The 24461-nt window shown below is 42.2% G+C and overlaps 2 protein-coding genes across 4 annotated transcripts; one reads left to right on the top strand and one right to left on the bottom strand.

Moving 5' to 3' along the window:
- Positions 1 to 851: 851 nt before the first annotated feature.
- c8h16orf89 (chromosome 8 C16orf89 homolog) lies at positions 852 to 8285 on the top strand. 2 transcript variants are annotated; one of them, XM_085783705.1, is made up of 8 exons: positions 852 to 1108; positions 1965 to 2117; positions 4244 to 4469; positions 4598 to 4715; positions 6575 to 6737; positions 6846 to 6950; positions 7702 to 7791; positions 7925 to 8285. In XM_085783705.1, the coding sequence occupies exons 1-8, from the start codon at positions 925 to 927 to the stop codon at positions 8026 to 8028; spliced, it is 1143 nt and encodes a 380-aa protein (XP_085639831.1). In that variant the 5' UTR covers positions 852 to 924; the 3' UTR covers positions 8029 to 8285. The 2 variants fall into 2 exon arrangements, with proteins under 2 accessions (XP_085639831.1, XP_085639832.1); XM_085783706.1 differs by having other exon boundaries at positions 863 to 1108; positions 4244 to 4394.
- Positions 8286 to 10272: 1987 nt separating this feature from the next.
- On the bottom strand, positions 10273 to 24337 carry ift70 (intraflagellar transport 70). 2 transcript variants are annotated; one of them, XM_085783702.1, is made up of 20 exons: positions 24125 to 24337; positions 23445 to 23510; positions 22970 to 23179; positions 22387 to 22443; positions 22112 to 22247; positions 21123 to 21227; positions 20882 to 21010; positions 19507 to 19556; positions 18105 to 18257; positions 16700 to 16765; positions 16527 to 16580; positions 16267 to 16332; positions 15957 to 16033; positions 15137 to 15344; positions 14943 to 14990; positions 14237 to 14308; positions 13982 to 14085; positions 13712 to 13790; positions 12488 to 12617; positions 10273 to 11013 (listed from the first exon to the last, which is right to left on the bottom strand). In XM_085783702.1, the coding sequence occupies exons 1-20, from the start codon at positions 24170 to 24172 to the stop codon at positions 10877 to 10879; spliced, it is 1995 nt and encodes a 664-aa protein (XP_085639828.1). In that variant the 5' UTR covers positions 24173 to 24337; the 3' UTR covers positions 10273 to 10876. The 2 variants fall into 2 exon arrangements, with proteins under 2 accessions (XP_085639828.1, XP_085639829.1); XM_085783703.1 differs by lacking the exon at positions 14943 to 14990.
- Positions 24338 to 24461: the final 124 nt, after the last annotated feature.

The following is a 24461-nucleotide window of genomic DNA, read 5'->3' as shown; positions in this document are numbered from 1 at the left end:
CTGAGTCTTAAAGCAGAAGTAAGTGATATATTTGTGTTAATATAAGTCTTAAATAGTTATATCTTCCGACAGCAATCACTTACATAGAGTGTTTGGTCTGAAACACGGGTCTGTCCGTCCCTCTGCTCTGCTCTGAGACGAAGAGAAAACATTTATCGTATCCTACAGTTTTTATCCAATGAGGAGAGAGAACGGCATGCAGGGCTGTGTGTGCAGCCAAGGGACGCCGTGAATGTGGTGACGTAGGGACGAGGACTGTTATGGTGCGTTCAAGGAAACTCGTATTTTTCCGACCGTGAAGTGGTACCAGGTCGATCTGGTACGAGTTCACCGGTCGGAAGTTACGAGTGGCCGTTATAGTGACTTTCATCGGTAAAACAGGTCGGAAAAACACGAGTGGGTTGCCTGAAACGCTACAAAGTCGTAAGTTGTGACTTGAAGCTGTAATTTACGATTTCAAAAGCCTGCCTGGAACGCAGCATTAGCGAAAACGACCGGACCACTTACTTCTGCTTTAAATAGGCCTAAAGATTTTTTTTTTTTTTAATATAAATTATTAATCATATATTAGGCCTATAATATATTTTGATGTTTTGGGGAATTATCTATTATTTTTGGGGTTGTGTTATGTGTGCCTATTCAGTTTATATTCTGTGGCATTTCTGGCATCATGTGCGTTGATCAATAGGCTACAGCCTTGAACTTCATACTCAAGTTTGGATGTCGTAATTAGAGCCCCTCTGACGTCACATCTTGTCCCCCCCCCCCCCCCCCCCTGCCTCCTCACTTTTCCTCCCCACAGTTTTAGAGGAGAAACAGTCTGTCCTCCCCACTCCTCCTCCTCCTCTCCTCTCTGTTTCCTGACGGAGAACACTGTCCCGCAGCCCTTCATTCAGACTGGATCTATCCGAGTGGGTGAGTGGGATGATGCGGGCCGCAGCGAGGCTCCAGCTGGCCGCGGCGCTGGCTCTGTTTGCCGCAGTGTCCGGGACTCGGGCGGAGATGATCGATGACGTGCTGAGCAGCCTCTCCAGGGGCGCATCCTTCCTGGAGCGGCAACACGAGCACATCAACCTGGACGGCGTGGTCGGGTTCCTCGTGCTGCAGGGTAAGGTTAAGGTATAATAAACATTAACTCTGCTGCAACCGAAGGACGTTGAGGCAACTCTGACAGGACTAGGACTAGGACGAGGGGTCACAGCTGCATGAAACAGCTGGAAAGTATCTGCAGTTTGTTTGTCCGCGGGCTTCAGCTGGAGTGGGACCATGGTTTAATTTAGTTTCTCTCCATATTAGCACACATTGGGATATGATACCATCTCTAAAACGTCTGTAAACTATAATTAATGACATTATTAAATCTTACTAATGATGAACAGATTAGTTACAGGCCCCTAATAACGACAGCAGTTGGGTTGCCAAGTTACGGAAAATCCCCCTCTGGCAGGACACTTTTTTAAATTCCATTGTTTGGACCCCCCCAACCTCCAATAAAGTCTGCAGTTAAAAATGTGAATAAGCCTTGATTGAATTATGTTTTTCAGTTTGTAATGAGCCTTTAGCCAAAGTTAAACTCGTTAAAAACATAATGAATTAGAACTGCAGCCATTATTAACGGTTATTTATTTATTTATTTATTTATTTTTTACACGTTTTATCAATAAAATGCCAGTAAATTATAATAAGTGTCCATTCATTTCCAACAAGCCATGAGCCTGACAGTTTAGAAACTGAGTTTACTGTTGTGTTTGACACAGAAAAGCTACAAATTCTCAAACATGAGAATTTAGAAACAAAATATGTGACATTGTTGCTCAATCTGAAGAAAAAACATTGTTGCTCAATAAAACGTTTTGATGACGATTGTTCATGTGTGCCACTGCCAAATGTTAAGCAACTGCCATTTTCATCATGACAATATGTGCTCCTGATTCTCCTTCTGTGCTTTCTGAACTGTGTCCCAGCTGAACTGAAGGAAGCGGTGCGGACGTGGCCTCACACCGACCCGGTCAGCTGGGCTCAGAGAACCTCGGCCGTGGCGCTGGTCAGACGTCTGGACCAGAGCTTCGACAAAGCCATCGCCGCCCTGCAGCAGAACGACCCCAAATACTACAGAGGTGAGGCTCACTCACAGCTGCAGCAGCACTTTCAACCCTGCTGTCGTCCTTCTGGGGCAAACTGACCCAATCTGTTGCCTCCTTCCTTCCTTCCTTCCTTCCTTCCTTCCCTTCGTCCTTCCTTCCTTGAACTAATCTGTTCCTTCCCTCCATGTTTCTTTCCTTCCTTTTTCCCTTCCTTCCTTCCTTCGTCCTTACTTCTTCCTTCCTCCTTTGATCTAATTGGCCCAATCTGTTGCCTCCCTCCATCCCTTTTCCCTTCCTTCTTTCCACAATCCTTTTTCCCTCCCTTCCTTCCTTCGTGCTTCCTGCCTTCCTTCCTTTTTTTCCCTTGGTCCTTCCTTCCTTCCTGTTCCTTCCCTCCATGTTTCTTTCCTTCCTTTTTCCCTTCCTTCCTTCTTTCCCTTGGTCCTTCCTTCCTTCCTTCCTCCTTTGATCTAATTGGCCCAATCTGTTGCCTCCCTCCATCCCTTTTCCCTTCCTTCTTTCCACAATCCTTCCTTCCTTCTTCCTGCCTTCCTTCCTTTCTTCTTTCCCTTCGTCCTTTCTGCCTTCCTTCCTTCTTTCCCTTCATCCATCCTTCCTCCTTTCCTTTTTTCCCTTCGTCCTTCCTTCTTTCCCTTCGTCCTTCCCAGAAATCCTCCTGTGGTGTGATGTCAGCTGTGGGTGGTGGGGGAAAAAAAAGTACACAAATAAGAGAAGAGCTTCACTTGATCCAATCCAGACCTTCTTTCATCCTCTCTCTCCTGTCGTGTGTCTGTGTGTCTGTTGCCTCCCTCCATCCCTTTTCCCTTCCTTCCTTCCTTCCTTCCCTTCGTCCTTCCTTCCTTGACCTAATCTGTTCCCTCCCTCCATGTTTCTTTCCTTCCTTTTTCCCTTCCTTCCTTCCTTCCTTCGTCCGTACTTCTTCCTTCCTCCTTTGATCTAATTGGCCCAATCTGTTGCCTCCCTCCATCCCTTTTCCCTTCCTTCTTTCCACAATCCTTTTTTCCTTCCTTCCTTCCTTCCTTCGTGCTTCCTGCCTTCCTTCCTTTTTTCCCTTGGTCCTTCCTTCCTTCCTGTTCCTTCCCTCCATGTTTCTTTCCTTCCTTCCTTCCTTCCTTCCTTCCTTCGTGCTTCCTGCCTTCCTTCCTTTTTTCCCTTGGTCCTTCCTTCCTTCCTTTTTTCCCTTGGTCCTTCCTTCCTTCCTGTTCCTTCCCTCCATGTTTCTTTCCTTCCTTCCTTCCTTCGTGCTTTCCTTCCTTCCTTCCTTCCTGTTCCTTCCCTCCATGTTTCTTTCCTTCCTTTTTCCCTTCCTTCCTTCCTTCGTTCCCTTCGTCCTTACTTCTTCCTTCCTCCTTTGATCTAATTGGCCCAATCTGTTGCCTCCCTCCATCCCTTTTCCCTTCCTTCTTTCCACAATCCTTTTTCCCTTCCTTCCTTCCTTCCTTCCTTCCTTCCTTCCTTCCTTCCTTCCTTCCTTCCTTCTTCCTGCCTTCCTTCCTTTCTTCTTTCCCTTCGTCCTTTCTGCCTTCCTTCCTTCTTTCCCTTCATCCTTCCTTCCTTCCTTCCTTCTTTCCCTTGGTCCTTCCTTCCTTCCTTCCTTCCTTCCTTCCTTCCTTCCTTCCTTCTTCCTGCCTTCCTTCCTTTCTTCTTTCCCTTCGTCCTTTCTGCCTTCCTTCCTTCTTTCCCTTCATCCTTCCTTCCTTCCTTCTTTCCCTTGGTCCTTCCTTCCTCCTTTGATCTAATTGGCCCAATCTGTTGCCTCCCTCCATCCCTTTTCCCTTCCTTCTTTCCACAATCCTTTTCCCTTCCTTCCTTCCTTCCTTCCTTCCTTCCTTCCTTCGTTCTTCCTGCCTTCCTTCCTTTCTTCTTTCCCTTCATCCTTCCTTCCTTCCTTCCTTCTTTCCCTTGGTCCTTCCTTCCTTCCTTCTTTCCCTTCGTCCTTCCTTCTTTCCCTTCGTCCTTCCCAGAAATCCTCCTGTGGTGTGATGTCAGCTGTGGGTGGGTGGTGGGGGAAAAAAAGTACACAAATAAGAGAAGAGCTTCACTTGATCCAATCCAGACCTTCTTTCATCCTCTCTCTCCTGTCGTGTGTGTGTGTGTGTGTGTGTGTGTGTGTGTGTGTGTGTGTGTGTGTCGTGCAGAGTTTGAGCCGCTGCTGACGTGGAGCTTCTGGTCGGTTCCTCTGGGCTGGAGCACCACGGACCCCAGCCTGGTCTACTCGTCCACCATGACCACCGAGTGCTACGACGAGCAGCTCAGCGACAAGTGTCTGACCCTGCTGCTGGGAACCTGGTATGAACAAACACCAGCTGAAACTACAACAACAACAACATCAACAACAGCAACAACAGCAACAACAACACCACAGTATGCATGAGGGATCTCTAACCACCAGAGTCTGTATATATTTCATTAAAAGGTCAAATATGCGCTGGTTTCAGATCCTCAGAAGTTAAGAGTTGCTGCTGCTGCTTTTCTGTTTTTCTGTTTTTCAGGAAGATGAACGGGACGCCCTGTATTGTCACCAAACCGTGTCGGGACACCATGACTCAGTTTGGTTGCCCACACTACTCTCTATCCCACCAGCTGCTTTATTTCATGATCGGAAAAATGGTGAGAAATGATCTGAAATATACAAGCACCGTTAAAGGGATAGTTCAACATTTTGGCAAATTGGCCCATTGCCATAATCCCTATTAGTCTTAGCAGTAGGTTCGTTACCTTTATTTGTCGGTGCAAGCTATTTTTTTAGAACGGCCGAGCAGAGCCGTGAGCTGCTCAGAGCTACGCTACGGAGGCTCATGAGATTTCTTGGTTTCCCCTCATCAAATACACAATCCAAAAACTCCAAAATGCTCTGGTGGACAAGTTGTGACCTGCACATTCACCACGCTATGAGATAATAACAGAACGTTACCAGACAGAGTTGTTTTAGAGGCAAATGCAGAGACTGCTTGCTGAAAAACTGTCCTCGACGGGAACGCGCATCAGCGGTTTTGCATGAATTTACCTCTAAAACAACTCTGTCTCATAACGTTCTGTTATTGTTATCATAGCGTGGTGAATGTGCAGGTCACAACTTGTCCACCAGAGCGTTTTGGAGTTGTTGGATTGTGTATTTGATGAGTTTGATGAGGGAAACCAAGAAATCCCATTAGCCTCCGTAGCGTAGCTCTGAGCAGCTCGTGGCTCTGCTCCGCCGCTCTAAAAATAGCTTGCACCGACAATTAAAGGTAACGAACCTACTGCTATGACTATAATAGGGATTATGGCAATGGGCCAATTTGCCAAAATGTTGAACTATCCTTTAAATTATTTATTTATTTTTTGGTAAACAACTTTTTTATTATTTCTAAATGTAAACAAGTCAGACAACATTACATGAACATTGCAATCAGAAATAAATAAAAAGAAAAGAAAAGAGAGAGAAAGACCTAGTGGTGACCCCTCACCCCTTCAACCCTGGATCTTTATAAAAGTCCTACAAGACATGAGAGATCACGTTTTAACAAAAATTGCAAATAGAAGTAGTGATTACAGCAACGCCTTAATCTTATCTGCCTTTGTTTGCCAATATGCTAGAATAATATCAGCTCCAGCACCGTGCGCTCTTGGCACTGACAGCTCCATATTTGTTATGTCAATGTATGTGTTAATCCATTGGGGTTTAGTAATTGTATATGGAGGTTTCCAGCGTAAAGCCAGCATCTTTTTGGCAGCAGTGATGCCTGTTAAGAGTGTATGTTTTTTGTCATCTTTAGTGGGGTGGTATCATGCAAGAGTAGCACAGTGGGAGAACATGGTACAGTGACATCCAGTACAGTAGATAAAATAGTACAGACCTCACCCCAAAAAAGCCTCACATCATTGCATTCCCAGTACATATGAGCCTCTAAGTTCATTTGAGCACTTTTTTTGATAAATATACAGTAACCCTTTAATTTACAGGCCGTTAATTATAATTGCGTCATAATGTCTGGAAATAACGGTCAATTGTGAGGACTTGGTGGAGAAAAGGTTTGGCCTTTCCCAAAAAATTAAAAACTTGAAAAGCATGTGTAATCTTTTGAAAAACATGACATTACTATGAAATTGTAAGCTTTTTCTTGACGTTGCTATGCAATTACTTGTTATTTCTTGGCTATTTCTTGACATTATCATGTAATTTACGGCCTGTAAATTAAAGGGTTACCAAATATACTGCTAATATCCCATACACACCTGGTCCTGTTTCAGTAAGCATCTAATCACCTGTGTGGTAAATGGGGATTAATTTGCTGCTGGAAAAAGTTCCTAATATGTTTCCTTCTGTCTGTTATTACCTGACACACATAATCTCTTAATATGAAACCAGACAGAAAAGAACATGCGTATGTGAAGATAAAATTAGAGAATTACCCATAATTCACTCATCATCGTGTTTATTACCTGGACTCCAGGTGAGACTCTGACCGGCTGTGTTTCCCCCTCAGAAAGGCTGCACCAACCTGCTGAAGGGTGACACGCGAGCGTCCAGAGCCAACATGACCGAACGACACTACGAGAGGATCTTCTGCTCCAACATGATGAAGACCAACCAGGACATCATCAGAGACGGCCTGACCGAGCAGACGGTCGACATCTTCATCGAGAACAGTGAGTGTCGTCTCTGGAAAAGTATCATTTCAAACCACTTCCGCTTTTGAGATTCAGCAGAACCATGAACCAGGTTAAAAGAAATTGATTTGTTCTCTTTGTTCACAGTCCTGATCTGTGGACTGGCTGGTTTCTCTGACTTCTACAAAGCCGAGTGGCTGCAGCACATCCTCAGGCTGCAGGACGAAGAGCTCGGCTGCTTCGGGAGGGACAGTGAGTGAATCTCATCATTTCAAATTTAAAGAGGAACTATGCAGGATTTTTATCTTAATTAACCAGCTTCAGAGTAATTGTGATGGTTACAATAAATGACTTGTAACTTGTTACGGGGAGAATGGAGACTCTCTGCCTTCCACGTAGCGTCTCTTGGCCGAAAACCAACCTTGCAAGATCAGTGCCGCCGATCCGGTGTCCCAGCTCTCTTCTCAGCAGCACCGTGACACGTAATCTCTTGTCTATGATGGATAAGACGACACAACGTCGTATGTTTGCTACCACTCTATTGACTGCTTTCTCTGCGGCTTCCTTGAAAATGAACGCACATGGCTGGGGGAGGGTTAGCAGGGTTAGTTCCCCTTTAATTTCAAAGCTATATCTTTGTATTTCTCCTCAAAATGTTGAACATTTATACCAAGATCTGACTTAAATGTTAATTACTTGTAATGGACTTGCTCTGCCTCTTCACTCAGACTGTGTTTACTCTGATGCACAGGTCTGAAGTTCAAGCCAGTGGATTAAAGTATTTTCTGTCTGTTTAGCTCTAATTCTGTTTACATGTGTTTAACACAAATGAGTTACATGACACATCAACAATATGAGATTTGTTTTTATCAGTAGTACCAAAAATATAATATTTTATAGGAGGAGTAAATTACGTAAGAGCAAGAACTTACTTGAGCTGCTACATGCAAGAGAGGGATGCATGGATGGATAGATTGATTTTCTCTGCTGACTCTCTCCTTAGGGAGCATCATCTCCCAGATCATTGGAGACGAACTGTTGGAGCAGCTGCAGCCTCACAGGAGAGTGAAGAGGAGGGAGAAGATACTTCCAGGTCAGTTTAAGGGGTTGTCGTTGATGCATTAAGATGGCAACACATCAGCTTATCCTTGTGAAACATCTGGATCATATGGTTTCTCACCACAGGTTGAGACCTCATCCTCTTCTCTGTGTGTTTTATTTCACAGACGGCTGCTCCAGTCACATGACCGCGGTGGCTGTCGGTGCTCTGGGAGGATACCTGAACTATTACCTGACAGAACAGGACATAACGAAGAGGCCGCTCTCCTGAACGCATCCCTACAGCCGTACATGGGGTTGTGTGTATGTGTGTGTGTGTGTGTTCACATCGTAGATCATCAGGTAGAGACTGAGCTCCGACACAATATGTTGCTTTATGAACGCGCAGCGGTAAGATGATGAAACACTTGGTGAAATATGTTTTTTTTTTCACACTGTATTCTGTGATTATAATGAGGAAGATGTTTAGTTCCTATTCACTGTCTCCTTCCTAAATATGTGATTAACCTTAAACAAGAAGCCTTTAGAAAGTGCTGATGATGATTTGGCCCATACTGATTACAAATAGCCTGAGTGATTGAAAAGTGCTCATCATGGATGTCTGATCTTCATCAAACAGTGTCTGAGGCAGCTCCTGGACGGGCAGCGTCTTCAGGCTGCTGTCTGCTGATTGCTGGGTACAGCAAAACCAAATCAGATTTTGCTTCTTGCTACAAAGATACTTTATCATTTTTGTGATTTAAAGTAAAAGGGATATGTATGTAATAGCTGTCAAAGGCTTCATCCTCCGAAGGCTGCATTTGAAGACTGATTATGTCACAGCAGCGCGACTAGGCCGACAAGGCAAATACCGCTTACGAATGTGGGATTTTTCTTAAAGGAGACATATTATGGAGATATCACTTTTTGAAGACTCTTTAACGTATATTTGGGTGTTTGTCTTGCCTTCCAGCCGTTCTGAACAGGGCTGTTTTGAGAGTATGAAAATAGCTGAAATATTTGATCCTTTGATCCTTTGACCACAGCATGTCACAGATATGTCTTTAAGAGACCTGGGAACTGTTTTAATTTGTGGAAAAGGGGCATAATATGTCTCCTTTAATGGAAGCAAACATAGCGCAAATGAGAGCCAGTGGATCACACTTGTAAAATGTAGGTAGTGGGTTTTTCAGCACCTTTCAGTTAACGGTACTGCTGTTAAAACCAATGGCCTCGAAATGTCCAAGTTCTTTTTTTAAAAAGAAGTTATGTGTTTTCATGGTTGCTACGTGACAGGAGCCGCGGTATGGACGGGCACACAGCTGGTGACGCAAGGCAAAAAAAATCCTCCGGATACCAGACCGACTCATTATGGTTTGGCCTTTTGTTCTCCCGTTCACATACTGGGAACATTTCCTGATGAGAAAGTCCTTTTAGAAAAACCTCCATCCTCTGTTTGATGACGTGGCCCCTGAGTCAGGACACAGCTAGAGACAACAACGATGACAGGAAGAGCGCTCTCGTCTCCTGTTTAACATTTCAGGATGCTCTGTGATCATCCAGAGAAAGAGTTTGAAGAAAGAGATGACAGCTGTCAGAGTTGTTCAAGGGAAATAAAAGCAACTATACTTGTGTGAAGTATGAATAAAGAAAGAGGTTCACCTATTTTCCTGCCTTCTCAAAGGCGACCAGGCAGAGCAGAACGTGGGTGCGTATCAAACACTTGGTTTTCAGAAAGTTGGATGGAAGGATGCGGTGAAAAGCTGTGGGGGTCTGGAGGTCCATGGGTTTGAAGTCTCAGGTGCTGAATACTGAGACTCATCAGACAATATGGTGATTCTGAGTTTCTGCAAAAATGCTTAAAGGGATAGTTCAACATTTTGGCAAATTGGCCCATTGCCATAATCACTATAGTCGTAGCAGTAGGTTCGTTACCTTTAATTGTTGGTGCAAGCTATTTTTAGAACGGCGGAGCAGAGCCGTGAGCTGCTCAGAGCGACACTACGGAGGCGAATCGGATTTTAGAGGTAAATACATAGACTGCCTGCTGAAAAACTGCCCCTAACGGGAACGTGCATCAGCGGTTTTGCATGAATTTACCTCGAAAACAACTCGTAACGTTCCGCTATTAACTTATAGCGTGGTGAATGTGCAGGTCACAACTTGTCCACAAGAGCGTTTTGGAGTTGTTGGATTGTGTATTTGAGGAGTTTGATGAGGGAAACCAAGAAATCCCATGAGCCTCCCATGAGCCTCCGTAGCGTAGCTCTGAGCAGCTCGTGGCTCAGCAGTAGGTTTGTTACCTTTAATTGTCGGTGCAAGCTACTTTTAGAACGGCGGAGCAAAGACTATAGGGATTATGGCAATGGGCCAATTTGTCAAAATGTTTAACTATCCCTTTAAGAGCGGAAAACAATCGGTTATCAATATCAGCTATTAAAAGCCTGATTAGATCATCCCAGTTTCAAAGGCCAAGAAATATTTACTGTAGCTGTAAATTAAAACACATTATTACTTTACAGGGCACTTATTTCTCTCCAAAAATAATAATCTTTATTGTCTTTAAATTATGTTATAGCTTTTCACATACATTTTATCTTCTGAATATAAAACACAGAATATGTCTGGAATGTGAATTCGGCTGTAAAACCAGCACTCACCAAAGAAAATATGAGCATGAATCATGAATGTATGTAGATGGGCATATAAACAGTCATCGTGTATTATATGTTAGTAGAATAAACACAGCTAATAAAACAAAGCCTGAAAATCGTCTCTGCGTCTACAAACTTTTTTGTTGCTTTACACACCGAGTAGCACTGATTATAAATGCAGATCGTCTCTCTCTCCATGTAACTGGCTGTAAGACTTTATAACATGGAGAACAGGCCTCCTGCTGCTCCTCCAACAGTTACAACAAGAGAAAAAACACACAAACTGATTATGTAACATCTGTTGGAGCTCTGGGATTTTACCCTCCTGCCGAAAGTCTCCCAGCTCAACTCAAACTCAAAATAAAAACTCCCCCTGGGGTGTTGTGTTTGTGTTTGTGCACTGAGTGTCTCTGGGTTGATATCAATTATACTTTGAGTTGGAGACGTTCACTTAATGCCGTCGGGTTGTAGTCTGTGATGATGATGTCACTTGTTCCAGCCAATGACCTCGTAGAACAGCGCCTTGAGCAGCCGAGCCTCGTAGGTGACGGTGTTCTTGCCGATGTGAATGCGGACCTCCTCCAGAGGCTGCTCGATGATCGCTGGAACCTCTTTGCCATAAACTACAAACAAGACAGAAGAAATATTATGAGAGACCAGACTCGACCAGAACGAGACAGGATGCGTAAAGACTCACGACTGTCTCCTCGAAGCTGCAGCGTTCATTATTGTCATAAGAGGAACTATACAGGAATTTTAGCTTAACTATGCTACCTTTTCACCTTGATTAAACAGCTTTGCTTTTTAATTGTGATGGTTTAATAAATGCCATATAACTTGTTACGAGGGACAATGGAGGCTCTCTGCCTTCCACGTATCATCTCTTGGCTGAAAAACAACTTTGCAAGATCGCCCCGGTGTCCCAGCTCTCGTCTCTGCGCCACAACGACACAAATGCACCCCGTAATCCGTCATCTCTTGGTTATGACATAAGACTCCACAAATACTGTATACAGATGGTAACAGCGTATATGTACCACTCTATTGATTGATTTCTCGCCAGCTTCATTGTAAACAAATGCACATGGCCAGGAGGAGGGTTAGCAAAACAGAGGAAAAGCGACAGGATTTACATAGTCTCATTTTAATGTGTTGGATGGACGACTCAAAGGTGGTGGGAAGGGGAAGGTCATGGTGTAATAAGAATATAAAGGGTTCAAGGGAGGATGTCAAATTAAACTAAAGTATGTCCAAGCAAATTTACGTCAGTATGATAAAAAGTAATGTTGTGACCGTTTGTATAAATTAAATTCAGCCTTTATTCCCACACTGTCACTGTACCCATTACACGATACATAAGTTTAGTCAATTCATTTGATTATTATTACTAGATTATTATTATTAGAAACTTTATTTAAACTCGGAAATACTGTATATTGAGGATCAAACTCATTTGGTGAAGTGGGTGAGCAGTGTGCTGTGCTTTGTGTCTCTGTGTGTTTTGTATCATTGTAATAGTATGTCTTGTTTGTGTATTGTTTGCATTGTTTCTGTATAGGGACCCCCTCGAAAACGAGATGCTGCATCTCAAGGGGCTATCCTAAATAAACTTAACTTAACTTAACTTAATTTACAATATAGCCGACACAAAACATTTGAAACATACATAAGCATGTCCGAAATACCAGAAAGTAAAAATGACAAAGATGAATTGAAAACAGAGAAGTCTAATTAAAAACAGGAGCTGTTGGAGTTTCTTCCATATATAATTGTTTTCAATGAAATACTATGTATTCTTCTATGTCAAATATATCATGAAATTCTACTGACGGAAATTTGACACACTTTAGTTTGGACAAGATGTTGATCGTCAAGGGGACATTTTGATCCAAGAAGCTCCGGGGATCACTGAGTTCATCATCATCAGGATTCAGGACTCATGAGATCCTCAATCTGTCCAGTAAGACACAGGATATGAAAATGCTTTTTTGGAGTTTATCCTGTCGTCACACTGACGGTGTAGTGGTCCAACATTTTTCAAAGTGTGTGTGTGTGTGTGTGTGTGTGTGTGTGTGTGTGTGTGTGACCGCTGCTCACCCTCACAGTGCTCCAGGAACTGAATACACTCCTGTACCACAGTGTCCCTCAGCATGACCATGTGTTTGGACATGTTCTCCAGCAGAGAGAGGAAACAGCGCTTGGCGTAGAACCACGTGTCCGTCCCCAGCTACACACACACAAAATACACACAAACACAGAAACAATACCTTGTTATTGACATGCATTTGTCACAATTTTGATCGCAATAAGTCCTGCTGGTGTATGTTTTCCTCAAATCCTTACAGTCCTGGTTTAACACCATGTGATGTTGCATGACAGTGAGTGAAAAAAAAACAAAAAAAAACAGAATTGGTGATGATGGTTGTGAAACGTTGGCGTGACTGTGGCTTCACATTCCTGAGCTCCTCTCTGCTTCCCCTGTGAATGTGACTCTGAGGTGGTGATTGTTGTGAGGACGAGAGGGGAGACACTCAGGATGACGGCTTGTGTTCTCAGCTGGAGTTTAGTGGACTCAGCTGCGGCCAGAGTCTGGTGTTGTGACTGGACCGGATCAAAGGTCGCAAAAAGCAGCTCAGCCTCAGAGAAGACACTCGGCCAGATAGTCCTGCAGGACTCAACGCTGACTGATATTTGTCTCAAAAATACCAGATTTTTATAGTTTTGATCTTATGTCCATCACTCAGCCTTTAAAGGGGACATATTATAGAAATATCACTTTTTGAAGGCTCTTTAACATATATTTGGGTGTTTGTCTTGCCTTCTGGCCCCCAAAATGTGAGAATTAACAAAAAAAATCTGTAATGTGCAGGCTGCCTAGGTTGAAATCCAATGTGGTTTTACGAGCTGTTCCCTCAGTTGTCTGTTACAGTGATGTAACTAGGATTCGAATTTGCATGATACCACCCCTACCTGGGACCGGTAGAAGGGGCGGGGCAAGGGACAGGCACTGAAACCAGCCGTTCTGAACAGGGCTGTTTTGAGAGGATGAAAAGAGCTGTGATGTTTGATCCTTGGGGTATTTTGACCACAGCATGTCACAGACATGTCTTTAAGACACCTGGGAACTATTTTAATTAGTGGAAAGGGGACATAATATGTCTCCTTTAAATCAAAGTAAATACTTCCCGTTGCTCTAGAAAAAACTGCTCCCGGTTAAAGAACGAGATATTCTGTGATATAAAAGTCACTGCTGTGGGGTGTGGGTGTCATTTTCTGTATCTGATTGCTACAAAAAAAACAACAGCCCATAAAATGGCTAACCTTCTTGTTGTATGGCTCCAGGCTCTTGATGACACGAGAGATACCAAAGTCGTAGTTCCCCTTGGCACAGTACAACGTCCTGGAAGATAAACACAACTTTATGACAGGACTGAATTGAATTGAATAATGTGATGGATACACAGAGTGACTGAGTGTTGACTGACTTGAATTCTCTTATTTTGAAATTCTTAACTCTTGTGGAGACAAAAAAACAAAACAAGAAACATAGAAATACAAAAGGCAGCAGCAACAGCAACAGGAGGAACTCACCCGATCACCAGGTTGACGATACAGAGGTGAAAGACCTTTTTGTCGGGGTCGTCATAGGAAATCTGCTCCTCCTCTTTCTCGATTTTCCGCATCAACTCCTCGGCCTGTTGAGCCACAGTGACATGAAGAGGAAGCAGAGGAGAAAGGAGTCTGTTTACAAAGACTGTTTAAAGAATGTGAATTAATACAGAGCCACACACAGAGACAACATTTACGGATAAAACAAACACAGCATCATTAACCTCTGTACATTACCTCCTCATTCTGGCTGGTCATGATGTAGGACACACACAGGTTGGCCAGGACCACAGCGCTGACGTTCAGGATCTACAACAGACACACACACACACACACACACACACACACAGTTCTTCATCATCACCTAAAATATTATTTATTTATTTATAACTTCTGAATCTGAGCTGCTCCTCAGAGTCTTTTAATGGTTTATTTCACGGACGATTTTCCAGTTTAGATGTGAGCAAGATTGGAAAAAGTAATTTTAGACTTGAACGGTATGGTTCTCTTTTGGTAATATTCATAGACATAACGTTTTTGTCAATGCAATCAAAGCAGCTGTGGATATTTTAGATGATACTTGATACCAGATTAGTAACATAAATTGCTACAATCCTGTAACATAACTTAAAGCATTTAAATTATTTCATGATGTGAAAAAACGCTGTAACACAAAGCTGCTCTGATAAAATTAGTCATTCCTCATTTCTTGTTCCAAAAACAAAAAAAAACGTCAGGACTTTTGGCTCAAATTTATGGTGATTTAAATGTCCATATTTTCAATTGGCAGAGATGTTGGAGAAACACGACTGCAAACAAACAAACAAATAACAAAATCCCACACAAACACTGCAATATCAGAAAGTCATTCAAACAGATGTCATGCACAGATGTGAGGACACTGCAGAGGAGATAAAAACAGCTGTCTGGCCTCTATCTTTACCGAAGGTTTGCACTTGCAGGGACACTCCTGAATGTTACACTGCTCCACCTGGACAAGAAGTGAAACTGTCAGTGTTTAATCCTGACTGCAGACTGTCAGTGGTGCTGAGAGGGGAACGATACTCTGAGTTCTCTCTCCACACATCTTCATCTTCATGAACGAGACCGACCGGCAGCCGCCATGAAACTACTCACGTTATCGTAGTGCTTTTTGACGATGGGCTCGTAGAAGCCGATGGCCTCCTTGTACTTGTTCTGCATGAAGAGCACGTGGGCGACGTTCAGCTTCCAGGTGTCGTCCTCGTTACAAACCTCCACCGATTTGCGGAAAATCTTCTCCACCATCTGGAAGTTCTCCCGGTTCCAGTAGATCTTCGCCTGAGCCATCAACACCACGATGTACCTGTGGTGAGACGGAGAACCAGGCAGGATGGAGAGGGAAATAAAATCCCAGGATTTGTGCGAGTTGAATGTATGTTTTTGCCTCTGTGAATTCGATTTTCAGTGTGTCATCTTAAAGGGATATTTCAACATTTTGGCAAATTGGCCCATTGCCATAATCCCTATAGTCACAGTCATAATCCCTATAGAAGTACTCAGAGCTACGCTACGGAGGCTCATGGGATTTCTTGGTCCCTTTCTTGGACTCGGTCTCGTAACGTTTCATTATTATCTCATAGCATGGTGAATGTGCAGGTCACAACTTGTCCACCAGAGCGTTTTGGAGTTGTTGGATTGTGTATTTGATGAGTTTGATGAGGGAAACCGAGAAATCCCATGAACAGCTCACTTCTCTGCTCTGCCGTTCTAAAAATAGCTTACACCGACAATTAAATGTAACGAACCTATGACTATAAGGATTATGGTAATGGGCCAATTTGCCAAAATGTTGAAATATCCCATTAAAGCAGAGGAATTAAAAGAAAAAAAAACAGCTGACTAGAGTTTTGAAATTTAACTAATTTTCCTATTTTCATACAGTATCTGTGTGTATGTGTGTGTGTGTCCGTCTCACTTCTCCTGCATCAGGTCGTAGTCCTGCAGAGCTTTCTTCTGTGCTTCATCATCTCGAGCCATCCTGGCTTCCTGCACCTTAGAGAAGAAAGACAAAACAACAAATTCAGCCAATTACATCTTGACATCCAATTTTTTTATTATGGTATTTCATTTTTTCTGTTCCTGAGATCACCACTTGTATGTTTTTATCTATGGCTGTGTCAGGTTCCTGCAGTTACTGTGATTCTGAATGTACGTAGCACGTAGTGTAAGTTCTATGAAGATGCAGAGCAGGAGAGGAGGAAGAGGAGGAGAGGTGAACAACCAACCTGCTTGGCCAGTTTTCGTAGCTGCTCAGTCAGTTTGCCGTTCATCTCATCAAACTTCCTAAAGGCCTGTGAGAGAAACAGACAAATTAAACACACAAAAGCGTAAATCCATGAACACAACTTGATTTAAGTTAACATACAACACTGAACTCTTGAGTTTAAAAGCTGCAGCTAAGAAAGACGTTTGCATGACTCTGAAGTGACATTTCTTACGTACAATGTTGAAAACACTGAAAAAAAATGTGTTATCTGCTCTGTACCTCCTCTGGTGCTGTCTGGCAGGTCAACAAGGCATCGAGAAACTCATACATGTACTGGAAAAGGAGAAAACAAACATGTTAGCTGTGACGTGGATTTAACGATGGAAGACATTTCATGGTGTTCAAAACAATAACAACGCTAAAAATAATGCAGAACGCAGAGTGTAACTCACCGGGGAGAGGAACTTGTAGGTGAGGTGGGCGTTTTCTGCCAGGACGTCCGCCGCCAGGTCGAAGTACTGAGTGAGAGAGAGGTTGAATCCAGCAGAGACATTAATACCGTTTTAATGAAAACCCCCACGGCTCTCAGCGCTTTCAGCTCTTTCCACTAAGACTCACACCATGAATCCAAATCCTCCTAAAAACATTTGCTGCTCCCTGCAGAGACCCTCACTGGTGTAAAAGTGTGGTGGAAAATGCTGACACTGTCCCTTGTGAAGCAAATGACTCCACAGGAACTAAGCTGTGATGAAGACCTGTACGATCTCATCTCTCGTAGTAAACAAGGTACAAACAAGGTTATTATGAGGAGCTGATGGTTAACTACTTAGGGAGATGAAAGTTTAAAAACAGAGGAAAAACAATATGTAAAACTGTTTGTGCATCATTACGCACAGAGAAACATGGTGACAACTAATTGTGTTGAATCAGGTAAAACTTGCACTGAGGTATGTTTTGCTGTATATTGATGTTTTGTGATTCTGGTCCTGTGAACAAGGAGGTCAGCAGAAAATCTGCCTGTCGACCTTTGGATGAACTTCGAAGATCTTAGGTTTACGATGTTTAGATGAACTTCGGGGAAAAAGGGCAAGTTCCACCTTTGCACTCTTGTTATAGTCACGCTTAAGAAAAGTGGTCGTCTCCGTGCCCGAAACCACAAGGGGAATCGCACCTGTTCTTACTTACTCTTTCATTAATCCTAATGAATAAATGAATAAAGTACTTTGAGTGAAACCTCTTTTTGCTGGACTTATGTTTTTCTCTCTCACAAATTAAAGGAAATTTCCACAACATCTTCTAACTACGTCTTCTGAGCTCTTGATCAAACGGCAGCTGAGCGTGACTGTAAAATGGTTGTCTTGTGTTCAGTGAGCCGTGTAAGAGCTCAACCTCAAAAAGGGCCAAACGTACATCATCACTGTGGAAACACAGTGTAAAAAACCAAACTAGGCAAAAACCCAGTGAAACTGGGCATACTGTGACTTTCTAAGTTGTACTGGCACTGCTCTGTGGTTTTCCACTGAGCAGAAATGGCAGAGTATACAGCACAAAGTATCACTAACTTGTTAACTGCAGTTTCTATTGCTTTTTCACAATAAAAGCCTCTTGCTTGTTTGCCACTGTAACACGTTGAAAAAGAAGCTGCAGCAGCAAGAAAATTCAGTTTGCATCAGCAGTGACTTAACTCAGTTAACGGTGCCAGTTAACAGAAATACAAGGCAGTTAAAGCTCAGTTAAAAGCTACATAAGCACAGGGAGCAAAGAGAAAACACAGTCTCAGGTTCATCTATCATGAGGGGTTGGGTGAAGTCATTGTGTCATTGCGGCTCCTGCTGGTGATCGATCTCTGCTGCGTACCTCATGTTTGCAGTAGAGCAGCAGCAGGTTTCCAAAGGTGACGGGAGGGAAGGACGGCTGCTGCAGCAGGAAGGCCAGCTTCTCAAAACCTTCCGACGGCTTCGTGTCCATGTTCACCAGAGCCTGGTTGTGGAGTGTCACTGGGTCCAGTTCCTGACAAAACACAAACACACATCATTATATTTTGGGCTATTTTTCTTCCTTAACATGTATTCTTTCAGACAAGCGGAAATAAATGGTAGAAAATCCACATAAAGGTGGATATTTTACTTCATTTTGTCTCTTTCGTCAGTAGATTTCTCCTAAATTCACCAAAAGTTAGCATGCTACTGACATACTGACATACTGTGCTGTGCCTGTTGTCTGACCCATGTCATGTCAGGTATCATTGTAAAGCTCTCTCTCTCTCCTGAACAATAATGTAGGCTCCAAAAATGGTAATTTCCTCCGTATCCGCAACCAATCGTAACAGTATGATTTACATTAACAATCTATGGAATTTTAGTCTTTAAAGGCTGTTTTCTCAAATTGTGTTTTTCCTCAGACTCTGAGTCCGAAATCTCCACTTCAGCAGCACTTACATCCACCACCTTCCAGTTTTATTCCTGTCTGTATTCTGAAGGTTTTTACCGAGGGGATTGTTGATACATAATTCAAAGCCTGATTTATACAACATTTTATTCCTAAAAACATGGTGAAATTAAATTTTTTTTTAGGGCTGGTGACTATATTTTCTCATTTACAGAGTGATAAAAAGAGATGCCCAAAATCCTCCATGTAAAAAACTTCTGACTCTAATATGTCAACTAAATAAAACAAGAATTTTATTTTGTTCAGATTTCAGTTCTGGAAATGTATGCAAATTAGCGCATATTTCATTAGATATTGCTTCATTTACATATTTAAACATAACATTTGACAAAACTTGTAATACAAAAAAACATTTGTCTTAATGTTAGTGATAAACTTAGAAGTTTCATGGCAATAGCTTAAGTTAAAACTTTTACCCTATTCAGTAGTGCCCCCCTTCAATGGTATTTGTGTTTCTACATTGACACCAACATGTAACACTTAATTCCACTAGGGGGCACTAGCTGTGCACTACTTGTCCCAAACTTCTCCCAAGTTAAAAACAACGGTCCTGACACAGTGGCAGTGACACACTGGACCAAGGACGGCGTCCCATCTGTACATTCATCTTAATGAGGTATTTTCAGGACAATAACACGGTCATCATTACCGTCATGTAAGCCTTCACACCTACGTCTCTGTTCTGATTTCCTATTAATCTCTCTTCACTCCAGGCTGCTGGCGGGACAGGTCTGGGCAGCTTTCATCACACACATCCGAGGAGTGTGGAGAGTACACACAAACACACACACACACATGCACTTCCTCTTACCTCTTCTGATCTGGGGGGCATGTCTGTCAAAGCCTCCTGAGCTCCTTTCACTTCAGGAATCCACATGAAAGTCAAACATAATAGAAAACAGTTGGTTTGAGTCGGTATCACAGCTTCTCTGCAGAATGAACTTTACCAACCAGATTCAAATTAAACAGTAAGTTAGTGAATAATCAGCACTTACTGTACAGAAGCCTTGTAAACAAATAAAAAGTTTTTATCTGCTGTTTCTCACTGTGAGTATTGAGTGGATTTTATTCCTCATGCGACATTTATTGATTTAATGATAATAAGAATGGAAATTTTCCAATATAAAATCATGAAATTTGCAAATAGCTTTGACACTTTTTCAGATGTAAGGAAAATAAATTCACTAATTCATTTTGAAACAAACTGGCAGAGTTACATTTTACTTTGAGAAAGGAGTTATCTATGAACTTTTTTTACTTTCTAGTTTTACCACTAATGTGGTAATTTGGGGACATTATGTGGTAAAACTTTGCTACTCTGCCTCTGGGTGTAAAAAGATCTTTTACTGTTTAATGCCTGAAACTTGCAGCACGACTTTGCCTTTAATAGACAGTGACAGAAACACAGAGAGTAATTGAACAGGGGATGTTGTTGCGGTTTTGTCCCTGAACTGCTCAGCTACCAAGACGAGTCAATCTTGAATTTCTTTATCTTCTGAGTATGATTATGAAAATATGAGTTTGTCCCCACAGCCTGGGTTCAGCTCTGGCCTTGAGCACCTTGTCTTGTCTCAGAGAGGACGTACAGCCAGTGATGTAGCGCCCTGTTCCTTTTGACAGAGGAGATGTTTGATGTGGTGCTTCAGACATCCTCCTTCCTGCTCATCATCCTCTGATCACAGTTGTTGAAGCTTTGTTCTGATAATGTGTCAGAGGGTGGAGGAGAGGAGGGAGCAGAGCGCTGCTTTTGAAGATAAAAAGGAAGCTTTACAGATTCTTCTCTAGGTGATTTTCATCTCTGTGTAAGTGTCTGTCTGCGGCTGCATTTACAAGCTTTTCAGTTCTGCAAAAGTGACCTGATTTAGGTTGAATTATACAACCTGTGGTTGAATAAGAATAACCAAGGTTAACACATCCTACACTAATGACCAATGCTGCTGTGATACCTTGCTGGACACACAGCCTTTAAGAATGATTTAAGACCTACTAGATATTGTGATGTATTAGAGGTGAAAGAGAGAGAGAGAGGTCTAACAGTTATTTCTATGAGAAAGTATTACTTCAATAATTGGTGGTTTTACTCTGTGAAAGTCAAGCTCTCTGCCTGACAGGTGTCTTTCTCATCTCTCTCTTCATACTGCTTGTTCTAGGTGCCATTATGCCATGTTTCAGAGACACTGCCTTACGGTTCTTCAGCTGGTATTCGATGGCGGCTTTAAGGTTGAAGGCTTCAATCAGAGCTGTCTGCTGCAACACCAGGGTGTTGCCCACACTGTGGACGTCGAGGCCTTCGGTCGTCATCCCCACGCTCAGCTCTGGCAGACAACAGATCGTTATTAGACAATCAAATAATCACAACAGATTGCTCATATTAATTCTAATCAACGCAGGCGAGATGATGGCAGTTTGGCTCGGATTTGTTTTTACCTGGATGTTCCCTGATTCCTCGTTCGATGATCTCTCCGATGTATTTGAGGGCCTGAGCGTAGTTTTTCTGGCTGTAGTAAGACAGGGCGATGTTGTAGGACAACGCTGAGACAGAGGAACAGCAGAAAGACAGAAGCGGACGTCAACAACATTACGAGATGCTTAAACTTTTTCACTGTACAAATATACAAATATCAAAACATTTTATATATGCGGATATTACATGAAACTGTAAACACGGTTCATTTGTTTTCAGCTGGTGTAGTCGCATTTATAAAGCCAGGTCGTGTTCTCCCTGTGTGTGTGTGTGTGTGTGACAGATGGTGGATTCATGGGATGTTTTAGAGCAGCAGACAGAGCTGCTCTCATTTGAATTAACAGACTCAGTGATGCCAACCAGACCTGCTGTACTGATGCAGGTTAGTCAGGTGATGGTCGTTAGCCAGCTGAGTCCACCCAATCAAAACTGCACTTCAAGCCAACTTCAACTCAGTCAGACTTTCCTGACTATTACACGTGCAGCTGTTGGTTATCAGCTTCGCCTCGTGCAGAGTTTGTCCTCACACGTCCTCCTATTAATATGAGTGACTGAGCTGCTACAGAGGATTTTGGTTTATTGTTTCTTTATTTGTTTGTTTTTAACATTTTAGTATTGTTTATATGCTTTTATTTATGTATTTCAGTTTTTGTTTTATTCTTGACATGTTCAATAAAACTGAAACTGATGGTTTAATTTTTCCCAAAAGCAAAATCAAAGAATAAATCCATCAATCCATCATCAATCGTTGTCATCTTAGCTGAATTAGATCATGCAATGTGACATCTTCTGATTGGTTTACGTACTAGATGATGGTATGTGTTGTTTTTACACTTCTTCTTAAGACTTCCTCCAAAACGATGCCTTCGGGGTGTTCTTAATTCCTGTGCTGTGTGCTGTACTGTTGTATAAAATGACGTATTCATGTGTGTGTCTTAGGAAAAAACACTACCTGGCACGTATCCCAGCACTTGCATGGCATTCGTGAACTTTTTACAGGCCTCCTCATACTTTCCATCCTGGTAGAGGAGACAGCCCATGTTGTAGATGTAGTCTGAATCGTCCTGGGGCAGCTGCTCCAACAAAGACTGCACAAACACAAACACACACACAGACACACACACATGCACAGACTTTTATTGCCTGCAGATAATAACCATCCAAACTGCATCTGTATTGATGTGGAATGGTGGATTGTGTGTATAAACAGATGTGAGAGCTTGTCACCTTGGCAGCGGAGTAATCTTCCTCACAGTATTTGATACTGGCTTGCAGCTTGACCATCTGTACCACAGAGAGAGAGGGGGGGGGGGAGAAAGCAAAGGTAAAACAGGGACGTGATGTGTTGAGCCAAGTGCTGGATTGACTTGGGACAAAAAAAAATTAAGCACAAACATCAACTTCTGACTGTGATCCAAATTGTCGCACAGCCTGGAACCTGTTTTACTACAAGAAACTAAAACATTTATCATAGTAACACGTTTATTCAAACTCAATATCAAGTTATTTTGACTTTCTGGTAGTAAAAATCTGCTTCCTGTTGTGGCACTATTTATTTATTTGTTGTGTGTCTCTCTAGTCAATATCCATTTGTTAGACCACTTATGTTGAACAAATGCTCTCTGTGTGATGAAAAATATACAGCAGATGGAGAGAACAAAGTGAAAGATCTGAGCGTAAATAAGGTGGAGTTATTCTAACCCTGCAAATCTGAAGCTGTGATTGAACACCTGGACAAACATAAGACAAATGAATACCAAGGAAAGCTGCTGAAAAATGGGGGTGTTGTGTGTTTGTGTGTGCGCTGTACCTTGGTGTGACTGCTGGGGTTGTCTAGGACAAAGGAAGCCTTGGTGGCCTCAGGATAAGCACCAGATTTGTAAAGGGACTGTGCATAGTACAACTTGTACTCCTCCACCTCTGGGTGCAGCTGTGTGAGCTGCTCGTAGCACTCTGCAGCGTTGGTGAAGTCCTGGATGTGATAGTAGCAGTAACCGAGCAGAGACAGTGCTGCCCTGGACTGGGACACGGGGAAAGAGGCTGTTACACTGACAGTAGTTCAGTATAAAAGACACAACAACTATGAAATATAAACAGATAGGTCTGCAGTTACAACAGCACAAAATATTACACTACTATCTATGTCTTCAAAGCATAAATCAGTTAAAGAAGTGATTAAAACACTAGACCTGTAGGCATGACTTATTTTCTAAGTGGTGACAGTTTGTTTCTATTATGCTCCATGCATGATATTTCATAAATGAACAGAGAAATCCCACACTTACCTTTGTGTGCTTTTGCAGCTGACTGTTTAGGATGTGAATTGCCTCGACATACTGGCTGTCTTTAATCTAAAAGACAGATGAGAATGAAGTGAGATGGACCTATACAGGATTTCTTCCTCGATCACAAATTATCAGCACTAACATGGAAAACTCAAAGCTATTTCTTTTTATTCTCCATATTTGTATTTATTCATATTTATATTTGCACCGTTTTTTTCTTGTACATTTTACATTTTTATATATCTTTCATACACCTGCACTTTTTTATGACATTGTATGTGTATGTGTGTACTGCTGCTGGCCCCATTATGGGATAAATAAAGGCATATCTTATCTTATCTTATCTTAGCTATTGTAAACATGCAGTTTAGATGAGGCTATATGTTAAGCTACATTTACCTTCATCGATTAATTCAACTCAGCACCAGTGTCATGTTTCCCCTGATTGCAGGATCTGCTTACATTTTGTTTTATTAATGGATTAAATTAGCGGTTGCTTTATGTGTTACATGGATGCTGAATTTACCAAAGGTCCATCACCATTTCGGACAAAGTGTTATTAATCCTGTGTACATGTTTCAATACGCAAGAAAATACAATTCATGATTTTTTAGTGGATCTATCGACGATACTTTAACACTGAGCTAAGCAGCTAAACTCGACTAAAACAGTTTCCTCACCAGTTTGTAGATGGTAGCCGTGTATTCTCCGTCTTTTATAGCTGCCATGGCTTCACCGGAGCAGTTTCAACATCTACAAATTATTGGAAACGTTGTATTTTCCCCAAAACACTTATTAGATGTAACATCAGTCTAGCTTCTGTTTAGCATACGAGCAGAGAGTAGATGTAACTTAGCAACGGACCACACCGGAAGTGGAACATTTGACAGACGTGCGTAAGAGCCAATCAGAAAGCAGGAACTTTACTTTTTTTCTTCCCAACCTTTATTTAACAGTTAAACATGGACAGAAAACGATGATGAATGGTTCTTTCTTTCTTTCTTTCTTTCTTTCTTT

Source organism: Trachurus japonicus, chromosome 8 (genome assembly GCF_045865225.1).
Source record: "Trachurus japonicus isolate A0001 chromosome 8, Traja_1.0".
NCBI lineage: Eukaryota > Metazoa > Chordata > Actinopteri > Carangiformes > Carangidae > Trachurus > Trachurus japonicus.
This window is presented reverse-complemented; position numbering and strand designations above follow the sequence as displayed.